The sequence below is a fragment of the Phascolarctos cinereus genome, unplaced genomic scaffold (assembly GCF_003287225.1).
Source record: "Phascolarctos cinereus isolate Bilbo 61053 unplaced genomic scaffold, phaCin_HiC Scaffold_4;HRSCAF=312, whole genome shotgun sequence".
In the NCBI taxonomy this organism is placed as follows: domain Eukaryota; kingdom Metazoa; phylum Chordata; class Mammalia; order Diprotodontia; family Phascolarctidae; genus Phascolarctos; species Phascolarctos cinereus.
The window spans coordinates 201,436,800-201,464,216 of record NW_027555847.1 but is presented as its reverse complement, the minus strand read 5'-3'; the positions used below and the strand labels follow the sequence as shown (position 1 = coordinate 201,464,216).

The 27,417-nt window shown below is 37.6% G+C and overlaps 1 protein-coding gene across 1 annotated transcript in view; it reads right to left on the bottom strand.

The window, feature by feature from the left end:
• The window catches only part of ACO1 (aconitase 1), a 91,922-nt gene that overhangs the window by 20,222 nt on the left and 44,283 nt on the right, over nt 1-27,417 (bottom strand). Inside the window, exons 7-16 of the mRNA XM_020976215.2 lie at nt 26,508-26,647; nt 24,850-25,021; nt 23,904-24,004; nt 20,674-20,790; nt 14,205-14,364; nt 6,306-6,441; nt 5,202-5,286; nt 2,615-2,771; nt 1,727-1,851; nt 515-619 (exon numbers count right to left, since the gene is read on the bottom strand). Of these exons, the coding sequence (XP_020831874.1) occupies nt 515-619; nt 1,727-1,851; nt 2,615-2,771; nt 5,202-5,286; nt 6,306-6,441; nt 14,205-14,364; nt 20,674-20,790; nt 23,904-24,004; nt 24,850-25,021; nt 26,508-26,647 (1,298 nt within the window). The remainder of the gene's footprint in view (nt 1-514; nt 620-1,726; nt 1,852-2,614; nt 2,772-5,201; nt 5,287-6,305; nt 6,442-14,204; nt 14,365-20,673; nt 20,791-23,903; nt 24,005-24,849; nt 25,022-26,507; nt 26,648-27,417) is intronic.

Below are 27,417 nucleotides of genomic sequence, written 5' to 3'. Positions count from 1 at the left end.
TGCAATTTTGCAAGTCTATGGTGCAGGGTTGGGGAACCTGTGGTCTCGAGGCCACATGTGGTCTAGGTACTTGGGTGAGGCCTTTTGACTGAGTCTAAATTTTACTGAACAAATCCTTTTATTAAGTGACTCTACAAGTTAAAAATAAATAGATGCATCCAGACAAGGAAAAATGTTAACCTATCAATCAATAAACATTTATTATATAACCAGGTATGACGGTAAGTGCTTAGGATAAAAATAAAGGCAAAAATATTGCCTGGTCTCATGGAGTTTATATTCTAAAGGGAAAGACAATCAATTCTACTACAAAACAGATATGCCAAGCATGAGTCCCATGGACTCCTTTTTACTGCTTATATCTAAACTGTATTTCACCCATGGTTGGTCCTAGCTACTGGCAAGTAGGCACAGATGTTAATGTGATATGCAGACAGAGTAAAGGTATCAGAACCTAAGATGAGGAGGTAACAGAAAAAATTTTGGAAGCATTTTTTTTTTTTTAAAGACGTACCAGGTTTTCAAAGAAGGGTGGAGACTTAATGTATGTAGACTTGGGGTTCCAGGAATATAGTTTATCTGATGGAGCATGTAAGGCATTCCAGCTTTCATTCACTGTCTAAATGAAGAAATGAAATAGATATAATCACATTCTACTCTTTTAGTGTTAAGATCTTCTGAAGATTAAATAACATACAAATATCAAACATATAGTCAGACAGAATTAGAGTTCAAAGAAGCTTGCTGATCTAGGAGTTCAAAGTAGACGACAAAAATGAATTCTATTTACATTAAGATCATTAAGATCATTGATTTTTAATACAATGTCATGATATTGCACCTTCTAAGTTACATGGTGAATAGGGACAGGGCATGTGATTTCATGGGTGTAGTGACCTCTCAGAGGAAGAAACTCATTCTACAAATGCCTATCAGCATTTTCTCTGTAACTTGTAGTTTTAGAGAACTGCCTGGGACACTGGTAGGTGAAGTGTCACTATGTGACACAGCTACTATGTGTCAGAAGCAGTACCAGAATCCAGGTTTTTCTGGCTTCAAGGCCAGCTCTCTATCCACTTGACCATATTAACCCTCTAGTTATATACACATGCAAATAATGATCCAGAGTCTCCCAATGCATAAACCATTTACTCTCAGCAGAGGGTGGGGGATTCTAATACTTCCAAAAACTTCACCACAAGGCCTTTCAGATGACTAAGTGACATTTTTCAAACAACAGCTCCATAAGATGGAGCTAAAAGACAAACTGGATTTTCTATACAAGCCATCCCAATTCCCAATCAATTGGAAAAGCCAAGATCGCTAGAATACTCCATTCTAAAATTTTAAAGTACCATTTACTTGGGAGGCATACACTTTAATGCAATACTAAGGAACTGGGTGGAGACATATACATGGAATAATTTAAGACCTACCTCATCATAACATTACATGTAAAATGTGCAGAAAAGCATTTATTACAAAGAGCTGGCTCTCCAGCATCTCCATTTCAACCCCTCCCCGCCAACCCTCAGCCTAATATTTCTGTTTGTCAATTTGCTTACTTCTAGAAGGTCCATTCTAACATAGTAGGACAGCATTTTTGAAATGCTAATCTAGCCAAATGAAAAAAAAAAGTATTTCTTCCTATGGGCAAGTGTCGACTCCAGTATTTGCAGAAGACAGTGAAAAGTTAGTTGCCTGGGGCAACTTCCGAAGGTTTTACCTCTATTTTCTCATAAACCTCCTTAAACATCCCAGGGATGACATACTGACGTTCCACAAGCTGAATCTCATCTCTAGTTGGCCATATGTCCTTCAGAAAAATCTTCTGTCCTTTTGCATTTATTCCTGAAAGAAAAAAAAATAAGTTTATTAATGAGAGAACTCAATCAAATACGATTCTGCAAACTGTGTCTACTTAAAATACTTAAAGGAACTTAATCACACAGTGTACCTAGAAATCATAATTCAAAGTATCTATCATGATATTCTGAACTCTATGAGGAAAAAAAAGGTTGGTTTCCTATTATTTTCAAAAGGGAAATTGTCCTCTTTTCACCGATTTAAGAAAATGGAATGTTTCAAGACTTTAACATGTTTGTTTAAATGAATGAGTTCACATGTGTATCACTGAGAAACTAAACACTCTGATTTCATCCTGCCACTACTTCAACCTTTCAATATTGTTCCCATTTGCAAGTTAATGTTACTCCACATGTCCAGAAACAATCTGCCTTTCCTTTCACGATATTAGCAGTACTGAGACAGTTAGTGAAATACACATTCAGAGTACAGATATGTGCACTAGATGCCTCATGCTGCCCAGAAAAGAGGAGGATACAAAAAAGCGTATATTCTCTTTGTCCTTTGAGAAATATCTCCCAGTTTTACATCTGTTAATCACCTATAAAGCACTACAAATCAGCAAGAAATCAAATACAAAATTACCCTATAATATATAGCAATTCAGAAAGAGGAGAGATAATTGCATAGTGGGGTTGGTATGGAACGTTATTACTGGGAAAGTGAGTTTGGGAAAGGTGGAAAAAAGGTTTTCATTAAGTTGCAAATACAAGTTATGATAACAAATGCTATAACTTGAGCTTCTTACCCAATGGCTCTTTCTCAAAGTCAATCCTGATGGTCCCAGCAATTGCATATGCTATTACTAATGGAGGAGAAGCTAGATAATTAGCACGAGTGTTGGGATGGACACGACCCTCAAAATTCCTGTTTCCAGAGAGTACACCCACTGCAACAAGATCTCCCTGTGCAAGGATAAGGAAAGGAAGAAAAATCATTTGAAGAAAAAACAAGTCTATTTTTTAAAAGCTTTCCTGGGTATAGAGTGACTTCTTGAATAACGGTCTCAAAGTCCAGCACTCACACCCTGCTGTAACAACACAGAACAAAGAATAAACCCTATGAAAGGAGCTGCCTTTAGCAGGAAGCTTTTCTTGATCTCCCCAGAGGCTAGTGCAATAACCTTCTCCACTCCAAAAAGAAACCTAACTAGTATTGATTTTGCATTTATCTTGATATGTACATGTTATCTCTCTCTGCCCTTGGAAGAATGTAAGAGCCCAAAGGGCACAATTGTTCCACTTCTGTTTTTGTATCTTGAGTACCTGCCATAGAGCAGATATTTAAGAATATTCTGGAGTCAGTAAAACCAGGACATTTTCTTCCTCTAGCCCACTCATTCCCTTTTCATATCCTACTGTATCCAACTCTCAGACTGTGCCATTCCCACACAACCTCCAGCATGCAATTTTGGCTTTCAAACTACAAACCTATCTTGATCTTTATCTTAAGTATTTACAAGTTACAAAAGGACTGAGCTGAACTGGTGGGTCATCAGAAGTAATTTCTTGGTCACTGTTTTCAAAGTTGTAAACACATGTAAAAGAGAATTGAGTTGGGTCTATCCAAAATAATTGAAGTTCATATTCCTGAGAAGCAGTGTTTTCATAATAGTGTGCTGGATTTGGAATCAGTAAAGTCTGGGTTCAAATCCTGCTTACCACTTACTAGCTGTGTGACAGTGGGCAAGTCACCTAACCTAAATTTCCTCCTTAACCCTCAAGTTCTTCATTGGCAAAACAGGGAAAATAAGTGTTATAATCCCTTCCAGGATTATTGTGAAACTCAAATGAAATAAAGGGTTTTGTAAACTTCAATGTACTATATCAGCTATTCTATCTATAAAGAAATGTTTCATGATCAATATTTTATAGTTCAACACAGGGAAAAACAGTATTTCTCTAAACTGGAAATCACAACTGTACCTAAAACAAGCCCATATCTGATGTAACTTCATTTTCATGAGATTAAGTTGCCACTGATCTCATTTTTTACTAGTGATCTAATTATAAATTAAATGCCCAGTTTCCCTGGATATGCCCTGGAACCCATCATGATTCTCCATTCATCATTAGATAGGTAAAGCATAGGCATGTTTCCTCTGAGTTCAACCATAAATCAGTTAGTGAGGAGATCCACATCCAATTACTAAGAATCTTGTTGCAAGAACAGCAAAAGAACCACTTTTGGTCTTAAATAAACCTCTTTGTGAACCAGTAGAAAATGTCACCAAAAAAATCTATTTAAACATAAATTTGTAGTTTGCCAGAATTGTATGCAACCTTAGGCATTAGTTCATCACCTCCATTTTATAGACAAGGAAACTGAAAAGTTAAATAACTTTGCCCAAAGTCAATAGCTATTTAGTCACAGAACCAGAATTTTAACTCAAGATCCAGAATTCTTGTCAAGTGCACTTTCTAATGACCATGGAGTACCTTAGGTAGTTAGCTTTCTGAAGGGAAGGATACCTTCAACAATTTTTCCTCTCCACTCCACAGCATCATGTATAGTAGCACACAGTGCCACACAGGTAAATCAATAAATTCAGAATTAAAAGGTGAGAGCTAGGGGAAGCTTGGTGGCATGGGGCAGCTAGGTGGACAGTGGATAGAGCACCAGCCCAGAAGTCAGGAGGACCTGAATTCAAATCCAACCTCAGACTAAACACTTGACACTTACTAGCTGTGTGACCCTGGGCAAGTCACTTAACCCCAACTGCTGAAAAATAAAAATAAATAAATAAATAAAGAATAAAGGTGAGAGCTAGAAGGGTCTTGTGAAGTCCAAAATGATCAGATGAAAGAAAATAAATAAGATCCAAGCAGTCTAAGCCAACCCCAAAAAAACAGCATTAGCTGAATGATGGTGAGGATTTCAATCAAGACTCTGGTTGAGTGGAGAACGCCCATACATAAGGGAAATGAAAAGATTTTTCAAACAGATGAGGGAAGAAATTGGGAATGTTCTTCTGACAGAGAAGTCAAACAGGGCTTTACATTTAGAACCAAGTGCTTATTAGCAGCAAAGGTTCTTTTACCAATTAATTTTTTCAGAGGAAAGGCAGGGAGAAGGGTTCATGTTGGGTTGCAGCAGACCCCTGGATTCAGTTTTATGTGTAGCAGAGCAGAAGGGGAGATACTATTGCTGTTTAGACTTACACTCTCTTACTGTACTTATTCCTTTAATTCCTGTTTCTTTAGTTTCTTTAGTTCCTTCCAAAGAGTAACAGTCTACTCTCTGGCCTGTTTCCTAAGACATGCATAGATGGCTGGATAGATGGTCTCCCTCTGAGGTATGACTGAGCGTACAGGGTTGAGCCTCTCTGTAATTACCTGTGTAATTGCTTCCACCACTGGCTCAGGCAGTGGCCCACTGTTACCAATGCAGGTCATGCAGCCATACCCCACGACATCAAACCTAGGTGTCAGGAAAATTAAGACTTAAGTAAATACGAAACCTGCTATTGATAATAGGACCTAGTCCTATAAACACCATACCTGATAAGTAAATGCATATTTTATTTCTTTCAATAAACAGACAGATGTCAATAAACAGACTGATAAAATACACAGAATGAATATTTTTAAATTATAAATGAGGTCATGGGCAAATAAAAACATTTGATCTATAATTCTTTAAAAATCTTCATTTAAAAATGAAAAGCTAACAGTAAACAGGCAGTAAAATACAGTGCTGGACCTGGTCATGAAGACCTGAATCCAAATCCTTTTTTAAACACTTACTAGTGTGTGGCCCTGAATAAGTGACCTAACTTTGTTTTTGTTTCCTCATCTGTAAAATGATGATGACAATGATGATAATAATAATACCTAACATTTATATAGCAGTTACTTTGTGCCAGATATTGTGCTAAGTGCTTTATAATTATTATCTTATTTAATACTCACAACAATCCTGGGAGGCAGGTGCTATTATTACCCCCATTTTACATATGAAGAAATGGAGGCAAACAGAGGTTAAATGACTTGCCCAGGGTCACACATCTAGTAAGCCTCTGAGGCCACATTTGAACTCAGATCTTCCAGAGTCTAGAATAGTGTTCTATCCACTGTGCCATCTAGCTGCCAATATGAGGATAATAATAGCATTTAGATCAACAGAGAATTACTGTGAGGATTTAATGATATTTATATGTAAAGTGTTTTAGAAACCTTAAAACACAATATAAATGTTGGCAATTAGATAATAAATGGAAAATTTATTTGCTGCTAAGGTAGATAAAGTTGAGATTGGCTTTTTTATTATTAAGATTTGTTGAATAAAATAACTATGAGAATGAGGAATTCTATAGTATGCTCCATAAAGGAAAATTCTGTCTTGTCAAGGTGATACTGTAAACAGTATTTATGAGAAACGGTAAGGAATAGTGACCATACATAAAGAGCAGTGAGAATACCAACACAAGTTTTTCTTACCCAAGCTTAGCCAGATACGGCATAACTCCACTTTCCCTTAGATAATAGGTGACTACCCCACTTCCGGGGGATAAACTAGTCTTAATGTAAGGTTTCACATTGAGACCAGCTTCAACAGCTTTTTTTGCTAATAATCCTGTGAACAGTAAAACAAAAAGGTTCATGGCTTCTTGATTCATCTGATAAAGAAAGTCCAACAAAAATGTTAATTTTTTTCCTTTGGATTCCCCGTATTTATCCGGAGAGAGGGGTTTCTCATCCTACTGAAGCATCTCTGACAGGACAATTTCTCCAACATTTTTGCACAGTCATTTCCAAATGTATCCCCCCCTTTTTTTTTTCCCCAGGGAACCACCTTTTGTAACAAAGATTTTTTAAAAAGGAAGGAAACTGTTCAGGAAAACCAACATATCAGAAGCATCCAACAGCCTTCCATATACACCTAGTGCCCCACCAATCTGATGAAGGAGAGGAGATGCAAAAATTCTCAACTCTTCCTCACTTCCTAGCTAGGTTATTGTCATTATGTATTAACACTTTTATTTGATAGTGTCTACTTTGATGTTATTCTTCTTCCCATTTACATTGTTGCATTTATTATGTGTATTGTTTTTCTGGTTCTGCTTATTTCTTTCTACATCAATTCGTATAAATCTTTCCCATAAATTCATCATAGTCCACTAATTTACATACCACTATCTAAACATTCCCCGCCCCCATACCTCATTTCTTTGCTTCCACAAAAAGTGCTACTATGAACACACACACACACACACATATAATTCTGTCTTTGACATACCCCTAGGGATGCTTTGATTCAAAGGGTGTGGACATCTTGGTCACATTTTTAATTAAAATTCCAAATTGTTTTCCAAAGTGGTTGGACCAATTTGCAGCACCTACCAACAGTGTATGTCCCAGCCTCTACAACATAAACTATGTCGACCTTTTGTTATTTTTTCAGTTTGCTGGCTATGAGGAAGAAACTTTGGAGTTGTTTTGATTGGAACAATCCATTCTATGCTTGCTAATAGTTCACAATTCTTTTATTTTTTGAGAACTATTTATAGTTTTCAATCACTTATCCATTTGGAAATTGCTTTGGGCTTTATATATTTGTGGCAATCATCACATCTTGCATATCAGATCCTATCAGAAATGTATGATACAAAGACTTTTCCCCAATAGATACTTCTCCTTTTTATCCTAGTTACACTGATTTTATTTGTGCAAAAGCTTTCAATTTCACATAATTCAATTTTTTTTTAACTTTCATTTAGTTAAGAATTATCTCCCTAGCTACGGTTGAGAAAAATATTCCTATACATTTTCCTCTTTTTAAATGTTCTGACATTTAAGCAGCGTAGATTCTTATCATGTATTGACTGCCAAAATGCATTATTAGCTTACCAACCCACAAGCAAATTTGCACAGAATTAACTTTGAATTATTTATGTCAGTAGGATGGAGATATTACCTTCACAATATTTATTCCAAAGTGCTGCTATTGGGCTTTAATAATTAATGATTCTGTAGGAGAATTTGTGGTTTATGAAGACACAGATCATCAAAAGACTGAACTAATTTGTATACCATGGGTACCAAATGGGGCCAAACAGAGTCTCATTTAATTGTTGTTTTGTTTTATTATAGGTATGAGTAAATATATAGTAGAAAGAATTAGTTTTTAAAAGTATGTAGCTGTTTAGTTTCAATTTATGTTTTTTTATGGGGCAGGGGAGAAACAGCATGGCACAGTAGATAGAACCTAGAACAGCCCAGGATCAAGTCCCACACATAATGGCCATGTAACTCTGGGCAAGTCACATAACTTCTCAGTGCTCTAGATATCTGTCGAAGAGTATACGTTTCAGAGAAGATGCCAAACTGCACTGGCAGAGGTAGTTTCCTCATTTGGGTGTTCCCTATGCTGATAAAATCGCAGGCCCAGTATCTGTAACTATACTAACTTTACCTTTTTCTTTTATTTAGAGATTAGACTGAAGAGAGTAAAATACATGGTATAATTTCTTTCTTCCAAGAAAGTGACTTTTCATGGACACTAGAATTAGTACTAGAATGAAGATTCCCAAATCTGACAGATGTTCAACTAAATGCAAGGATTATTTTTATTATCATAACTATGTTTTTTTTTTAGGTAATTGGGGCTAAGTAACTTGCCCAGCGTCACATAGCTAGTAAGTGTCTGAGGCCCAATTTTGAACTCAAGTCCTCTTAACTCCAGGGCTGGTGCTCTATCCACTGCACCACCTACTTGCCCTCTTGCCCACTACTAATCATTAACATAAATTTTTCATTGCGTTTGTGTGACTTAAACAAGGATATGGACTAAGAAGAATGGAGTCAGAAAGGTTTATGCTAAGAATAAGGTATGGTTTGCAAAAAATGCTAAAGATAATTTTTTAAAAGGCTTTCAAAGCTATGCTTGAATAAGAAGAGGAATGAGGAAAGCATAGATGAACTTCTTGGGGTGAATGGTGTTAATGGATGACTGAGAGAAAATCAAACTACACAATGCTTTTTTGCTCCCATCTTCATTGTTAAGGAAAATAATCTTTAGACTAGAAATGACTAAACAGAATGATAAAGTAAATAGAAAAATTGAAGTGAAGAGATAGAAGACATTAACTAGCAACTCAAAATGAATTCAAGTCCCTTGGCTTGGAAGAATTACGAGCCAGGGTGCTAAAAGAATCTGTAGACATGATAGATGAATTATTTTGAATAATCTAAAGACCCATGGAGGAAAAAGTACTGAACACTTGGGAAGGGCAAATTTCTCTTGATTTTTTAAAAAAAAGGCAGAACAAGATCAATTCCTCATTGGTAAAATGAGTGAGTTGTATTAGATGGCCTCTGAAGTCCCTTCTAGCTTTAAATATATAATGTAATGAACTCCATTTGGCAGATGAGAAAATAAATTTATGACCCTTTGAGTTTAGAGAGGTGGAGTCATTTACTTAAAGTTATGCGAATAGTAAATGGTACAGCCTGGGTTTGAACCTAGGTCTCATGGGTGAGGAGACTGAAACCATTACATTTCTTTCAAATCAATCTAGTGATCTGGTCTTGATAAAAATAGGTTTGTTCCTGATAAAAAGGGCTTCACTGGCATTGGATCAACTCTCAGTACAACAATCCTACCGAAACACCTAGGGAAGGGAAAAAAAAGGCCTTTCCAGCTTCTTCTTATTTTTTCTTAATAAATTTTTGACTCGCTGCCCTTTGTCCTAGAGACCAAGGGACTTTTCTTTTTCAGTGTAGAAAACATTTGAAAGCTGAATAAGCTTCACATCATCAAAAGTATCCATGTAAATTTAACTACTTGATCAGCTGTTGCACAAAGGACTAGGTCGTGCCTTGGACCTCCCCTGTGGCCCGAAATCAGATGCCATGTATTCTTAGTTGAATTCTGCTTCAGCTAAGAGTCAAGTATATAACACAAACAAAAAAAAAGTAAAGGTTTTTGTTGTTTGTTTTATAAAGATCCTTTAGTGGCTTCCATACCACATTAGAAAACAAGTTTCATTTGTCCTCCTCCATTAAAAGCTTCCCTACTTTCTTTTTTAAGAAAGAAAATAATTATTTTAAAGTAGTTAGGACTTTGGGTGGTGGAAAGCATGCAGTTCTCGAGAGTCCGAATACCTAGGTTCAAATCTCAGCTCTGATATTGCCTGTGTGTGTGACCTTTACCCCAGTCTTGGAGTTGAGTCAACAGCAAACCACCCACCCCCCCAAACCGTGAATGATGTGAATCATTTACCTATCACACACTGGACTCTGGATCTCTGGTGCTGTGCTAGTCATAGAACTACATTCCACTATTTGCTCTGTCAGCCTTACTGACAAAATATTTACTGTGTTAGTATGCAGGACGCACAGGTAGCATTGTCTAAAGGAAAGAATACTGAACTAAGAGTCGGAAGCCTCACTTTGTCCCTTATGAATTAAGCCTTAGGCAAAGCACATAGCAAATCAAAGTTTCAGTTAATATTTATCTGTAAAATGGGGTTAATACTGCATTATTGAATTCATAGGATTATACTTGAGGATGAAATGAGGTTATATAAAAACATTTTATAATGCAGATTGATGCATACTTTTTTATTTTTTAATTTTTTCCTTTTTTTGGTCTGTCTTCTCTTTTGCAACATGGCTAATATAAAAATATAATTTACATGACTGCACATGTATAATCTACATCAAAATGCTTGCCTTCTCAAGGAAGGGAGAGGGAAGGAAGGAAAGAAGGGAATTTGAAACTCAAAAATTATTTTAAAAAATGTTTAAAATTGTTTTTACATGTAATTGAGAAAAAACACAATAAAAACATTCTTTAAAATTTTTTATAAGCACAAGCCATTAATTCCAAGCTTTTATTATCACTTATTGTTGTTACAAAATCTAGTATCAGCAACAACACCTTCAGACAAGGGGAAGGAGGCTAGAGTTGATACTCTAATGCAATAGTAACTTGCTAATCCTTCAGATAAACATAAAATAAGGTAGCTCTGGGAATGGTACAGTAGAATGCTGAATGCTCACCGGACTGGTGAGACAAAGTACTAGGATCAAATCTTGCCTGTCGCTTACTTCTTTTGTAATCATGGGCAATAACTTGACTGGGCTCCACTTCACTCTATCTCTAAAATAACACAGTTGGCCTGTATGACCTCTATGGTTACTTCCAGGCCAAATCTTTGATCCACATGACTGTTTGACCCTAGATCATGGTCCACTTGTTCTGAATTAAGGAACAAAAGGCCAATGAGGGAAGGTAGGAAGAAAAAGAGAGGAAGACACTGTATTTGTATAATCTGCAGACTGCCTGTCTAGATAGAAGTTTTTGCATTTCTACAAGTCAAGTCTGCCATTTAAAGTTTGATTATTCAGTTTGAGGCTTATCCAAGATAATAAATTTTCCCTTTCAGCTTGCTGTCCTTTTTGCAAAGGTAATAATTTTATATTTCTTACATAGTCCACTTATATACCACTTCATTTTGTAGGTGTGGAAATCACAACTCCCGTAAGGGTTGGCTGAGGAAAGGGGTGAAAACTGAGCAGTGGGAGTTTTCTAGAGTCTTCATATATCTGAGCTATGCCCAGTCTCCCAACAGCAAAGATATTGAAGAAATGACTGAATGTATCATCATCCTTATTATTATAATAGGTGCAGCTATATGGTACAGTGGATAGTGTATTGAACTTGGAATCAATAAGACCTGAGTTTTCCCTCTGACAGTTACTAATTGTGTGACACTGACCAAGTCATTTAACCACTCAGCCTCAGTTTTCTCATCTGTAAAATGGGAATAATAATAGCACCATTCTCACAGTTGTTGTGAAGATCAAATGAGATAGTATGTAAAACACCTTGGAAACTTTAAAGTGATACATGGATATAGCTATAAAAATACATATATGTGCATATATACACAATATAATTGCTATTTTTGTTAGTGTTATGTAGATAGAACCACTAACGCAGTTCCTACAGAAGGATCTGAGCAAAGAAATCATTTATTATGGTACACTGAAGACAAGATACATTTCCATAGACATATCACTGTGTTTCTCTCTCAGATTTTTATATGCAGATAAGCCAGAGTTATTTCCTTAAATGTAATCAATTCTTAGCTACCATTCCTAACAGGGAAAACATGGAAAGTTAAATATACAGGGCCAAAGGATTCTAAATACTGTAAAGCTTAATTTCATGTAAGCACATCAGAATTCAAATTCTTCCCCTCATTGAGAAGGCAAGCAATTTGATATAGGTTATACATCTACAGTCATGCAAAACATATTTCCATTTTTTTCATGTCGTGAAAGAAAACACAGACTTCCTCCCTCCCTCCCCCCCGGGGGGGAGGGGAGAACGAGAAAAATAAAGTAATATAATTTAATTTGAAATCAGTACAAAATGCAATCTGAGCATCTCCCTCAACTTGCTTTCCCCAGGAGGTTCTTGGAACAGCATTTTTATGTCTTGTTTCCTTCTCTCCACTCACATGGCCCCCCCTTGTAGTTCAGGTTGAAATCACCTCCCACCACAACTGTTACAATAACTTTCTAATGTATGTCTTGGCTTTAAGTCCCTCTCTTATCTGTCCTTCAAGAAGCTACCAAACTAATCTTAGTAAAGCTCAAGTCTGAACATGCACTGCCCTGCTCTGTAATCTTCAGTGGTTCCCTATCGCCACTATGGTAAAATACAGATTCTTCTGCTTGGCATTTAAAGCCCTTCACAGGCATGTAGGTGTTTTCAGGGAAGACTAGTACCTCTCGTGTGAGGGCTGCCTCAGTGTTTGGGAAGCTCCAAAGGAAATTGTGGGAGAAAAGAGGTATTAGACGGACTACCAAACTTACAGATCTACAGAGCCATTGTGCTGACCTCACTGTTGTATGCCTGTGAAACCTGCACAGTCTACTAGCACCATGACAGGAAACTGAATTGCTTCCATTTGAATTGTTTAAGGAAGATTCTGAAGATCACCTGGCAGGACGAGGTACTGGGACAAAGAGGTCCTTTCTCAAACTAAACTGCCAAGCTTTCCAACTTCTGCAAAGAGCAAAACTATGACCGGCTGGCCATGTTGTTCAAATGCCAAACATACGCTTGCCTAAAAGACTATTTTAGGAGAATTCACACAAGGCAAGTGCTCTCATGGTAGTCTGAACAAGCGATACAAGGACACTCTTAAGGTCTCTCTGAAGAACTTTGAATTGGTGTTGTGACATGGGAGACACTGGCACAGGACCACCCAACTTGGCATGCCCTCATCAAAGAAGGTGATGCTGTGCTTTATGAGCAAAGCAGAATTGAAGCAGCTCAAAAGTAAAGAAACGTGCACATTTAGCGAATCCACCCAAATGTTCACATGGACTATTTGGGCCTGATGAGCATTCCGAGCTCTTATTGGTCTTTTCAGCCACAGTCAGATGCATTATAACTTGACTCTAACACAGTGATGTCATTTCGATCCTCTTTGAGGACAAAGGACAAGACAAAGGTCCTCCTTTACAATCTGACTCCAATTTCCTTTCTAGGCTTACTTCTTTTCAAGTATTATATGCTCCAAATCAGCCTACTTGCTGTTTCTCAACCTTGGCATTTCTCTCCTATCTCAGTACTTTAGCACAGCTTGTCCCACAGTACCTGGAATGCACGCCTTCCTCACATGCTTGCTTCTGCCTCTCAGAAACCTTCAAGTCTAAGTATCACATGATAGATAAGAGAGAGGCCTTTCCTATTTCCCTCAAATTGCACTTTGTATCTACTCAGATTGCCCTGTATTTGTTAATCTGCATACATGTTACATCCCAAGGAAAAAATGTGGTGTTTTTTTTACATTTTTGTTTTTCTACCTCTTACAGAATAGGTGCCTTGTAGACTTTGGTTGGAATGAATGGTTAATGGCAATGTATCTGATAAAAAGCTTTCTACTTTCTTGGTTCTAAAGCTTTATCAGTGGGCTTCTTATGGCAAAAATCCTTTGTGGTTCAAATCTTCCAAAAAGAACTTCAGAGTGCAGCTGTTTTTGTAAGGAACAGTCTTGTATTTGACATTTTTTGAAATACCCTACACTTTCATGTCCCCTTTTGAATAACCATCATAACTGCCTCTCTTCCCTTTAATTAGTTTAACCACAGAAAATACTCATTAACATCAATCTTAAGTCACCATGTTTTTGCAGACTCTCACAAAACTGTGGGTGTTCTATGATTGAAAATCCCTAGAATCTTCTAGAACTGTGCCTCCCAGAATTATAGTTGATAAACAAATGATTCTTCATTTTCAAGAAGACTCAGAGAGCAAAAACCAGCCTTCTACAAATTTATATAATATCTTTGAGCAGAAGAATCTAATATACTTACCTGCCCCTAACATCACTGAAGGGTTACTAGTGTTGGTGCAGCTGGTGACAGCAGCAATAACGACAGAGCCATGGGACAGTGTAAATTCACTATTGTTATACAAAAATTTTCTGTGATCCTCATGATGTTTTGAAGACACCTGGAATCCTTTAAATCCTTGCTAAAGAGAAGAACAGAAAAATCTATTCTAAATCTAGTCACAATGGAAACAGGCATACTTTAGTTATGACAGCGATAATTTAAAGAATAATTAGAAAAACTTGCTTTTCTTTCTTTAATTCTTTATAAAAGGTACTTAGGCAGTCTGAGGCCAACTCTGCTTTTTTAATGACTCTTGAGATAACTAAAAATTGCTTCTCTCCTCTCTCACAATAGTGAAAAAGCTGAAATCATCATTTTATGTTATTACACATGTTTATAAACAGCTGACTCAAACCAAAGTTACTGATACTGACATAGAGATTTTTTTTTCATAAGGGATGTATTTTGCTTAAATTGAACCAATGATGCATGAATGACAATACTTTTGGATATTTTTATTTTATACTTCTGTGCTATCATGAAAAAAAGCAGCATGGCAAAAGGGATAAAGCACTGGCTTTGAAGCTATGAACATCTGGGCTCAAGAACCGCCTCTAACAAATAACCTGCTGGCCAATCCCCCTTTATTATGCCATCCCTCTAATAAATCTCTAATTTATTTTGCACGTATCTTGTCTACATGTTGTCTTTGCCCTTTAGACTACCCATCTCCTTGAGAGAAGAGACTGTTGTTTGTCTTCCTCTGTACCCCTAGCACTAAGCTTAGCGCCTGGCACGTACTAGGAACTTAATAACTGCCTGTTAACTTGACTTATGACTTGGGCAAGTCCCTTAACCTTTCAGTGCTCTAGGCAACTTTCTAAGACTGTAATAACAGAGAAGGTGCCAACTTGCATTGGTAAAGGAAGTTTCTTCTTCAGGGAATTCATGCTAGTGAAATCACAGCTCAGTTCACATTCCAGTTCCATATATTGGAAGTTATATTTAACAAGTTGAAATAATCTAAATAAAATATAGCAGGATCTTTTATTAACACTGATGTCCCATGGATCTACCAGTCAGCCAGTAAATAAGCATTTATTAAGTGGCCAGTATGTGTCAGTCATATAAGCCCTAGGGATACAAAGAATGGCAAAAGACAGTCGCAAGTAGCTTATAATCTAATGGGAGAGACAACATGCAAACAACTACGTACAAACAAGTTACGTAGGATAAACTGAAGATAATCAATAGAAGGAAAGTACTAGAATTAATGGGGATCAGGAAAGGCTTCCTGTAGAAAGCGGCATTTTAGCTAGGACTTGAAGGAAGCTAGGAGACAAAGATGAGGAGGAAGAATATTGCAGCTACTGAGGAGAGCTAGAGAAAATACCCACAGTCGGGAAATGGAGGATCTTGTGCAAGGAACAGCAGAAGTATTGCTAGATTGCAAAGTATGTGGGGGCAAAAGAGGTGTAAGGTGTAAGAAGACTGGAAAGGTGGGAAGTAGCAGGTTATGAAGGGCTTTGAATGCCAAGCACAAGATGTTACAATTAACCTTGGAGGTAACAGGGAGCCACCAAAGTTTATGGAACAGAAGGGTAATGTGGTTGGACCAGTGCTTTAGGAAGATCACTTTTACAGCTGAGTGGAGAATGGAATGGAGTGGGGAGAAACTTGTGGAAGGCAGACCAACCAGTAAGCTACAGTAATAGTCCAGACGTGAAGTGATGAAGAACTACACCAGGGTGGCAGTGTCAAAGAAGAGGAGGAGGCATATATGAAAGATGTTATGAAAGTAAAAATTTACAGGCCTTGGAAACAGATTGGATATGGGTATGTGTATGTGTGTGAGAGAGACAGAGAGAGAGAAAGAGAGAGAGAGAGGAAGAGAGAAACTGAGGAGTTTAAGGATGATACCCAGGTTTTGAGTCTGGGTCACTGGGAGGATGGTACCCTTGATGGAAATGGAATTTAGAATGTGGCAGGGTAAGATGAGAAATTTAGTTTTGCCTACCAGACATATAGTTAAAGTTGTCCAATAGGCAGCTGGAGCTAAAAGACTAAAAGTCAATATAGAGGGTAGGCCTGGATAAACAGACTTGAGAATCATCATCACAGAGATGATAGTTGAATCTGTGGGAACCAATGAAATAGTACAGAGGAAGAAGAGAAAAGGGCCCAGGACAGACTTCTGTGGGATATCTACAATTCGCATGCGTGAGCTGGATAAAGATACAGCATAGGAGACTGAAAAGGAGTAGTCAGGCAGAAGGAGAACCAAGAGAAAATAGTATCACAAAAAACAAACAAAAAAAAGAGAGAGAGAAAAGAGAGAATCAAGAAGACGGTGATTGGCAGTGTCAGAGGCTGCAGAGAAGTCAAGAAGGATGAGGTTTGAGAAAAGATTATAGACTTGGTAATGAAGAGATCATTAGTAACTCTGGAGAGTAGTTTTGGTTAAATGATAAGGTTAGAACCCAGACTGCAAAGAATTAAGAAGGTGAGAAGAAAGAAAGCAGAAGTACCTGCTTTAGACAGCCTTCTCAAGGAGGTAAGCCACGAAAGGGAGAAAAAATATGGAGCAGGGATGGATGGATCATGTAAGGGTTTTTTGAGGATGGGGAAGAGAGTGGAATATTTTTAGGCAGCAGGGAATCAGACAGGGAGAGATTGAAGATAAATGAGGGAATGGGGCTGATACAGGGGACAATGCTGGAGAAAATGGGATGAAATGGGATCCATTGTGGTCATGGAGAGGGGTTAGCCTTGGCAAGAAGAGACACTTCATTATGTGAGAACAGAGATATGAGGCGACGGTGGCAGAAGATATCTGGGAATGGCGAGTTGAGGAGGAAGGGAGTAGAGAAAGCTCGTGGTGACTGATCTCAAATTTTTCAGTAAAATATGAGGCAAGGTTTTTATCTGTAAAGGTGGGTGGGGTGGGGTGGTAGAGAGGTATGGGAGATCTGAGAAAGGATGAAAAGGTTTGGAAAAGTTCCTGTAGTGTATGGGATAGTAACTCAATTTGGGAGGGGGGGATAACCTTGCTGCATGGAAGGTTTTTCTGGGATTGTGTAACATAAAACATCCCTTTTGCAGAAAATGCCAGTATAACAAGAGTTAGTTTAAAGCTTCCACAATACGAACAATTGTAAAAGTGTTTTAGTCCAAAATAAATAAAGTTGAGAAAAAGAATTTCTTTTCTACTAAACCTCATGGTGTCTCCCTTTATCACAAGAGTTATAGGGGTAAATTCCTTCCCTGAAAAAAACAAAAAGTAGCACCTCCCCAGTTAGCTTAAATTCTATTTAAGAAAATATGTCATATAGCACTTGTTTTGGAAAGAAGGATACCATAAATAAAATCTAGAGTGTCACAATTCAAAAAAAATGTAGAAACCAAAATATGGAGGTGGTTGCTCAAAATCATGGGTGGGGAACCTGAGACCACATGTGGCCTTTTAGGTCCTTGGGTATGGCCTTTTGACTGAGTCCAAGTTTTACAGAACAAATCCTTTTATTAAGGGAATTTGTTCTGTGAAGTTTGGATTCAGTCAAAGGGCTGCACCTGAGCACCTTAGAGGGCCACATGTGGCCTCGAGGCCACAGGTTCCCTACCTCTGTTCTAAATAATATGAATGATCCACTAAAAAAAGAGTTTGTAGTTCCATGTCTGTGATAACTGGGTTTGATATTTGATTTCATCAATTAACTATCTACATTCTTTTTTCCCTTTTTTTTATTGTTAGTTTTGCATTTTTTGAGTTTAAAAAAATTTTCAAGCATTTTTTCTGTCCTCTAACCCCCTCCCCTCCCAACAAAGCACAGTCAATCAAAATAAATTCACTGGCTATGTCCATAATGTGTGTCTTGTTCTCCTTTCTGTTATGGCATTCTGCATCATCAGCCCTCTGGACGTTTCTCCATTAAAGAGATATTTTGGTATACTGCACATCAGAAGACATGGGTTTAAGCATAAATTCTAATACAAACTGGCCATGTGATCCTGGTCTTAACCTTTCAGTGCTTTCAACAACTCTGTAAGAGTAAAAGTGGAAAAGCAGGCAAAGAATTGCATTAGTAGAGGGACTTGCCTCACTGGAAGTTACTTATACCAATGAAATCTGACTCACATATTCTTTAAGACAGAACACTGGAAGTGAAGGTACATTCATTCACAAGATAAACAACATCATCTCTTTTTATCATGTACATTAATGCTCTATGTGAATTAGTGAACTGAAGAAAGAGTATACTTAACAACACAGTTTGGGGATGCTAGGAAGCCCAAAATGTCAGGGTATAGGGCGAAGTTCCTGGAATGAATTCACACACTCAAACCATCCTCTTAGCTAAGTGGCAAAGTTTATTGTGACACCAATAGAAGGGGTAGAAGTTCCTTAGGGAACTTGCAACCTGATAGAATTGTTGCTAAAGCTTATATGGAAAAGGTTCAGAGAAAGAATGTCAAGTATGCTAATTAGCTGATTAGGATTAGAGGTGGAGGTGGGGGGGTTAGGGAGTGGTCAGCATATTCAAGTAGTCTGGGTGCTGGGCCGCTGGAATGTATAAGAAAACTCAGGGAGTCAACAGAGATAGCTTTGTTGAAGGGACAAGATAGAAGAGTTGCCAGAGCATGGTCCTTGGGGATCAGGTGCCAGGGAGAGGCACCCCTGAGATAGTTTTTATCTGAGGAATTACAGGGTCAATTCTGTATGTGCCTGTAATAAGGAATGAATTTTTTCTCACAGGGGCCTACTGAGATTAAGGTTGCTGCCAGAGACATAGTCTTTGCCTTTTGGGGTTCAGGTCCCACCCCTCCATCACTTACTATATGTCAGGCACTATACCAAGTGGAGGGGATACAAAGCCAAAAAATAAAATAGTCCCTCTCCTCAAGGAGTTTATAATCTATACAGTAGGGAGGAATTAACTTGAACCTAGAAAATTACATACAAAATATGTGCAAAGTAATTTGGAAAGGGGGAACATCAGCAACTGGTGGGAGATCAGAGTGGGTTTCCCATAGAAACGGACATTTGAGCTCAGTTTTAAGGAAATTAGAGATTCTTTGAGGTATACAGGGAGAATCTTTTAGGCGTGGGGGCACAAGGTAGGAAATGGAATACTGAGTGTAGGGAGCAGCAAATAGGTCAGTTTATTTGGACCACAGAGTGCTTAAAGAAGAGCAATGTTCCAGACTGAGAAGGACTTACAACATTGAACACAGAAGTTTGTATTTTATCCTAAAGGCAAGAGGAAGCTCCAGGGGTTCCCTATTATCACCAGGATCAAACAGAACACCCTCTGTCCTTTAAAGCCCTTCACGACCTGGCCTTTTCATACCTCTCCAGTCTTATTACAGTTTACTCCACATGCCATGTACTCCGTGATTCAATGATACTGACCTTCTCCAGCTTGTGGCCATTTTCACTGGTTGTGCCCTGTGCCTGGAATTCTTATTCCTTCCGCCCTGCCTCCTGCCCTCCCTGACTTGCTTTAAGTTCCAGGTAAAATCCCACCTTCGAGAAGATTTTCCCAGTCTTCCTCCAGTTTATCCTTGTCTGTCTCCTCCACTAGATAGTGAGCTTGTTGAGAGCAGGGACTGTTTTTGCCTTTCTTTGTATTCCTAGCTCTTAGCACCATGCCTGGCACATAGCAGGTGCTTAATACATGCTCACTGACCTGACTTAAGGCTCCTAGCACAAGGAACTGACTTGGTTGACCTATGCTTTCCATCGCTTGGTGGCTGTGTGGGGGATGGACTGGAAAGGAGAGAAACTGGGAATGGAAGCCTAAGCAAGAGGCTATTTCAATATTCAAGGCAAGAAAATGGAGAATTTGGGTTGTGGGCACATGAGAGGAAAGAAGGGGATGGATGTAAGATATATTGTGGAAGCAGAAGGAATAAGACTTGGCAACCAATTAGATACGAGGGGCTGAGAGAGGAGTGAAAACCAAGGTTGACTGATGCTGCAAATATGAGTGACTATGATCATGGTGCTCTGGACAGAAATAGGGAAGTCAGAGGAAAAAAGAATTATTTACTTTGGACATGGTGATCCAATTTCTGAAATATTTTCATTGTTGGGAAAATATTAATGCATGCTTTTGCCAGTAATTGAACTACTGTTTACTTAATCATCTCCAATTAGAAAAGCAGAACATAACTTAAAACATGGTACAATTGGAAAAGCACTATGTTTGGGACCAGAGAACTAAGATGAGACTTAAATCTGTAGCTGCGGAATCTCAGACAAGTGACTCTGTAAAATGAATATGAACTAGATGACCTCTAAGGTCCCTTCTAGCTGTAATTACATGATCCTACGATTTGAAAAATAGGATGTTTGTACAGCCTATTTGATAGGGTTTTGGGGAGATCAAATGAAAAAAGCATGTTGAGTACCAACTACACTGAAACATGACAATAAGAACCCTCTTACCTTGGCTCCCAGGCAGCTCTCAAAGTCTTTTTTCATTTCAGATATTGCTACTTTATCTTGAGGTCTTTTGGGTCCACTGCAGCAGGGTACCACAGTTTTCAAATCTAACTCCACAATCTGCTCAAAAGAACTCTAGGATTTACTAACAGACCAACAAAGAAAAAATATTAACTACATAAAAATTTTAAAGCAATGTAAATCTTGAAAATATTTAAATGTGCCATTTCCCAAACAGTTCTTGAAGTGAGATAGGATAAGGCAGGATACCACAATCTTTTTTTTCACAGAAAGAGAATAAACCCATTGAAACGATACACAAATTTATCCCTCTTCTCTTTTTCTTCTTCCATCAAGAGTAGCACAAGGTGAACTGAAATGGATGACAAAGGCCCTACTGGATTGAACATTTTCTTTGGGTGTCAAGTGAGGAATTCCTGGAATTTGATCATGTGTCAAGATATATTATTATTCATTTCACTGTCTTGCCAAGATTTCATAGGAAACCAAACAATGTCTGCATTTGTATCCTAGTATCAATCCTTGGCTACTAGGAAAGTGGTTTTAAACTGGAAAACTGGGAGAAGGCAGGGATGAGGTAGAAAAAGTATTTTCTTTATGAGTAGACTGAACAATTATAAATTTTCACCTCTCTTCAACCCTTCTCCTTCCACCCCTTCTCTATGGCATAACCATGATGGGTCCCCTCCTTAAGTGTCATCCCTGTTCTAATCACTTCCCCTCAAGGCCCCTTGAGGGTGTTCCCCTTGCAACTTCTTCTCTATTGCCAATAAGAAAAATTCCTTCCACTTCCTCCTTGTTCATAGGAAATGATCTGCCTCTTCCTTGTTACTGCTATCTACCAACTTTTGGGGCAGCTAGGTGGTACAGTGGAGAGAATGCAGGGCCTGAAGTCAGAAAGATTCATCTTCATGAGTTCAAATCTGGCCTCAGATACTCACCACCTGTGTGACCCTAAGCATAAATCATTTAACCTTGTTTGCCTGAGTTTCCTCATCTGTAAAATGAGCTGGAGAAAGAAATGGTAAATCCCTCCAGTATCTTTGCCAAGAAAACCCCAAATGGGGTAAGACATGACTGAAAAACAACAAAAACCAACCTTTTAGGACATTCTAACTTTACCAAAGACTGTAATGTCTTCCTTTCCACCCCATACCTCGCCACTGTCCTCAAGAACATCAATATTTATCAATTTCTCAACATCTATGACTCCTTTATCCAAGTTAAACTATACTCCACCATGGTCTTACTTTAAAATTCAGTTTCTGAATTATACCTCTGAGTTCTGTAACTTTAAAGTTCTACTCTCTCACTACCACAGTAATTTTTTTTTAGGGTTTCAGCACCACATTTTATTTGTCTGTTCTTTGTGGCCCTCTTTTGGGATTTTATTTTTTTTTAATTCTTTTTTTTATTTAGTATTTTTTATTTTTCCCCAATTACATGTATAAAAAATTTTTAACATTTGTTTTTAAACTCTAAGTTCCAAATTCTCTCCCTCTCTCCCTCCTCTCACCCCCACTGAGAAGGCAAGCAATTTTATATAGGTTATACATGTGTAGTCATGCAAAACATACCCTTAAGTCATGTTGTGAAAGAAAACATAAGACAAAAAAAAACTCAAGAAAAATAAAGTAAAACAAATGCTTCAATTTGTATTCAGACACCATCAGTTCTTTCTCTGGAGACAGATGGCATTTTTCATCATAAATCTTTCAGAGCTGTCTTGGATCATTGTATTGCTGAGAATAGTTAAATCATTCACAGCTCTATCTTACAATATTGCTGTTATTTTGTACACAGTACATTTCACTTTGCATCAGACCATGCAAGTCTTTCCAAGTTTTTCTGAGAGCATTCTGCTCATCATTTCTTATAGCATAATAGTATTCCATCATAATCACATACCACAACTTGTTCAGCCATTCCCCAATTGATGGGCATCCCCTCAATTTCTAATTCTTTTCTTTTCTTTTCTTTTCTTTTTAGGCAGTTGGGGTTAAGTGACTTGCCCAGGGTCACACAGCTAGTAAGTGTCAAGTGTTTGGTCTGAGGCCGAATTTGAACTCAGGTCCTCCTGACTTCAGGGCCAGTGCTCTATCCACTGTGCTACTTCGCTGCCCCAATTTCTAATTCTTTACCCCAGAAAAGGGCTGCTATAATTATTTTTGTATATATAGGTCCTTTACCTTTTTGGTTTTTTTACTTCTTTTGGGATATAGACCTAGTAGCACCACAATTCTCTTAATTCTATTTCTACTACACTTCTCAAATCTGTCCCTATTTTCTATTCCTACTATCATCATCCAAGTCCATGCCTTCATTCCTACCCACCTATACTACTTCAAGAGTCTAACAGATCTTCTACCCCCGGTTCCTTCTTTTTTTTTAATCTATCCTTTATGTTCCCACCAGAATAATCTTTCTAATAGCAAAAATCCTCAGTGGCTTAGTGCTGCCTATCGAGTTAAAGTTCAAAGTTTTCTGCCTGGCTTTCAAGATAAAGGTTTCCAAACCAGCTCCTCCCTTCCCCCTATCTCCCCAGGGATACAGGAAATATTTGGTAATTAACTATGTGATCTTATTAAAATATTCATAAATTACAAATTGATTAACAATAAATTAAACAACAAAAATTTTGGTGTAGCTTTAAAGAAAGTTATCTATTTCTTATATGCATATGCATAATAAAACTCTAGAATTTATTAATTTTTTCATATTGAATAAGCGGTTTGGTTTGGGTTACTGAGAGACTGAAAAAAGTTAAGAACTCCAGCTCTCCCACCTTTCAAGCCTTATCTTAACTCAAGGCCTAGTTAAATGTTTTGCCTAGAATACATGCCTAATAAATGCTCATAAGATTTGCTGTTACAGGATGGAAGTGGATATTGTCAAATTCTCCCTTAGTTTTCAGTAGATATAACATACTTCTTATGTGGAAGGGGACAGGGATGATTCTTAAAGGAAGCACTATGTTCATTTTCAAAAGACATGCCACAATTTTCCAAGTATGTTTCTACTGTCACTCTCATTATTTTATACAGAGAAATTTACAGCTCATTTGTGCTTTTGTTTTTAAGCCTTTGCACCCTTTGTTCTCCTGAAGTTGTTCTATAGTCACTGTCTAATGTCTTACACATTTACCAGGAGGAAAAAGAAATACTGTAAATCAAATTCCTTGAAATTGTATTCAATGGTAATTGTTTTCATACCTGGGTAAAATTTGGGTCTTGAGATGAATCACTGAAGTCTCTGAACATTCCTACACTTTGAAGGTACTTCTGAATATCCTTAACTTTCTTTTCATCACGGCCTAAAGGGAAATTTTAAGGAATTAAAGGTAATAGCCTTAATAGGTCCTAGCCAAAGGCTGTAAACATGTGAATTCATCAATAAATATAAAGCTGTAGAAAAATGCTAGTGATTGGATGATTTAACTGACAGCTCTCTCCAATAAGCCAGTCAATCAACAAGCATTTATTAAACGTTTACTATGTGCCAGGTACTCTGCTGAGCTAGGGGATATAAAAAAAGGCAAAATATGGTCCCCAGCCTTCAAAGAGCTCACATGCTAATGGTAAGAGACAACATACAAACAACAATGCACAAGCAAGAGATTTGAGGTATACATAAGAGGTGGGGTGGTAGTGATGGTGGCTTGTTTTTTGAAGGAGGAGACAGGGAAAGTTGAAAGTGGGATTTGAGTTAAGTCTTGAAGAAAGTCAAAAAGTCAGGAGGTGAGGTTAAGAGGAAAAGCATTCTAGATATGGGGGGCGGGGTAGCCAATGAAAAGGCAAAAATTCCAGTCTTTTGAGGTCCTGACTCAAGTCAAAACAATGCAGGTTAAGCCTTGTAGGAATGATTATCTTTACTGTAATTTTTGAGGCCAAAAATGTTTTGGGTAAACATCCTTTCATCACAATACTCACTGATTCCAAGTAACTTTCCAAACTTCAGAAAATATTGCTTTCATACCTTGACCCCTCAATACTTCAATACTGTTATGCAATGAACATGAAGAAAAAAGGAAGCTTCAATAGTCACATATTCATAAACAAAGTAAAGACAGAACTGGAAACACAGGTCAATGATCCAGGATTCCATGCTTTATTAAGCTGAGCATTCACTTTCTAGAAAGAGCTTTCACTTCCCACTTACCTGTTTGGAGGAGGTACTTGATACTAACTTCATCCACTGGGAAAAATGCAGCAGTTGCACCATACTCTGGACACATGTTGGCAATGGTGGCTCGGTCAGCAATGGACAACTGGGCTACCCCTGGTCCAAAGAACTCGACAAATTTGCCCACTACACCAACCTGGCGAAGGTGCTAATAGCAGAAATGATGAAAAAAAAATCCTGATATCATTTGAATCCTTTATTAAATATGTAAAAGCAGGTACATATTCATGTGCCTGTCGATAAGACAAAAAACATGTCCCTTTAAACCAGCCTTGAAGGTAAACACTACAAATAAAAGTAAACTCACAAGGTATTTAAAAGAAATTAAATCAGCCTACACCCTTTCTTGTGAAAAGTACTGTAGTAGCAAAAATGAATTAAATTCTTTTCTGTTCATCCAGAATAAATTTCTACTTGTTCTGAATGAGCAGGTGACTGGTTTACTTCCAAGGCTTCAAATAAAATTATAGCGAATCTGAGACCAGGCTAAGATTAGATCTGGCAAAAAAAGAATCAATCTGATTCACTTTAGCATATCTATACAATTCCACAATAAGTGATCAAGACCTTACCATTCAAAGTGTTTATCTAAGTGTGTCACAGCAAAATCGGCTGATTCTTTTCATTATACCAGTTTCCTTCTCAATTGCATTTACTGAAAAATAATTTGTACAAAGTAATCTTTACTTAAGATTACTTTGTACAAAATGGAAGCGTAATCCAGAGAAGGAATTGCAGTGGCTAGTAGGCCAGACATGGAGTCATAAGACTGGGGTTCAAGTCCTGAATCTGACACATGCTGCGTTCCTATGGGCAAGTCACTGAACCCTTCACTACCTAAGGTATCTCAAAGGCTCTAAGTTGCAGCTGAGTTATTAGTCTGCTTGGGGAATGGTGGAGTCTCCATACCATGGAGCTGCTTACATCTCTGCAATCACAGGTCCATAGCAATCCATCTCCCTCTAAAACATACCAGGCTCAGAAAATCCTTGTAAATTCGCTATACTATAGAATCACTTCAACATGACAAGACAGTTGGCAGAGAAAGTAGATTCTGAAATCTTATCCTCCAACAAGCTTAAGTCAAAAATAAGAAAGAGGCATTTAAAAAAATAAACATCAACAACTTCCAAAACATCCAAAGTCTCCATAATGTGCAAGAGGAAAGATATTTATATCATTATCAAGGAAAAGTCTTTCAAATAGAATCTGCCTTCTTTTCACATGGTAAGCGGCCCTGCTCTCCTAAAAAGGAGGTCATCCTCTGAGATCCTTTATTAAGAGATTAATATCTTTTCAATTTTCCAGAATTTCAAGTGGAAAATTTACTGGACACTGCAAAATAACTCATATCAGAAAACAAGAAGTACTATAAAAATCAGATAGTTCTTTCAGAAATATATCTGAAACTTACTTGGCAGCTATAATTTAAAAAGAACTATGAAGTAGTGGTATCATGAAATTAATATATCAATTAATCTGAAGTTTACCCACCTCCAGAATACCCTCCAATTCTATACATGCTAATGCTTCCTATATTTTTAAGGAGTCTATTTGCTATTTCCCTCATCCAATAGCATAGCACTGTTTATCATTATTACGTGCTGAAAATTATAAAATGAAAGCACAGTTACCTTGGTGATTGTCAGCACTATATCTGTGGAAGTTACCAGAGGATCAGGATTTCCCTGAAGCTTGTAACCAAATACTTGAGGAAGCACCATGCTGATTGGCTGTCCCAGCATGACAGCTTCTGCTTCTATTCCACCCACACCTAAAATAAATGACTTAATGTGATTAATATTTAAATAGGATAAGAAGAGAGACAGTCAATTGTCAGGACAAAGAAAGCAGATTCTTTAGTGTATTATTATTTACACTATCTTCCAGCCATAGCCACTAAAATAAGATAGGCATAGGGACTGGACCTGTGATTTTATTCATATAGAGAATTCCTGAATGAGAACTCCCTCTACCAATTCAGGTCAGCACCTTATCATCTTAGAGCAGGCCTGCACAACATACGGCCCTTGGGCCACTTGTGGCCCACCAAAGGATTTCCAGAGGCCCTGAAAAACGTAGAGGATGTAAGATAAAGATGTAACGAGTGCTTTGTCTATGCCCCACTTAACCCACCTTCCACTAGTCACTATTGTGCCCGTCATGTAACTTGGCAGGTATATACCGGTTACCCACTTTTTACTGTGCCTTGGTGAGCCAAGACAACCAACCTCTGTCAGTCTCTCTCTAGTATGAACGAGTGAGAGTCATATCTTTTCACTGTGTTTTCAGCCATTACTAAATGTAATCAGTAAGAAAACCTGAAAAATGTATTAAAACTTGTGCCGCTTAGCAAAATGATTTTTTTAACCTTAATGTAATTTCATGATAAAGAAAAGTCTTAATAAGCGTAATTAATTAATATTAATTGAAATTTCCTTTTAAAAATATGATTTGCAAAATAGTTTAATCATTAATCATACCTTTACTTGGAAAGTGAGCAGCTAAAAACCTATCTGCAGTCCAAAGAAGTTTAGTTTATTT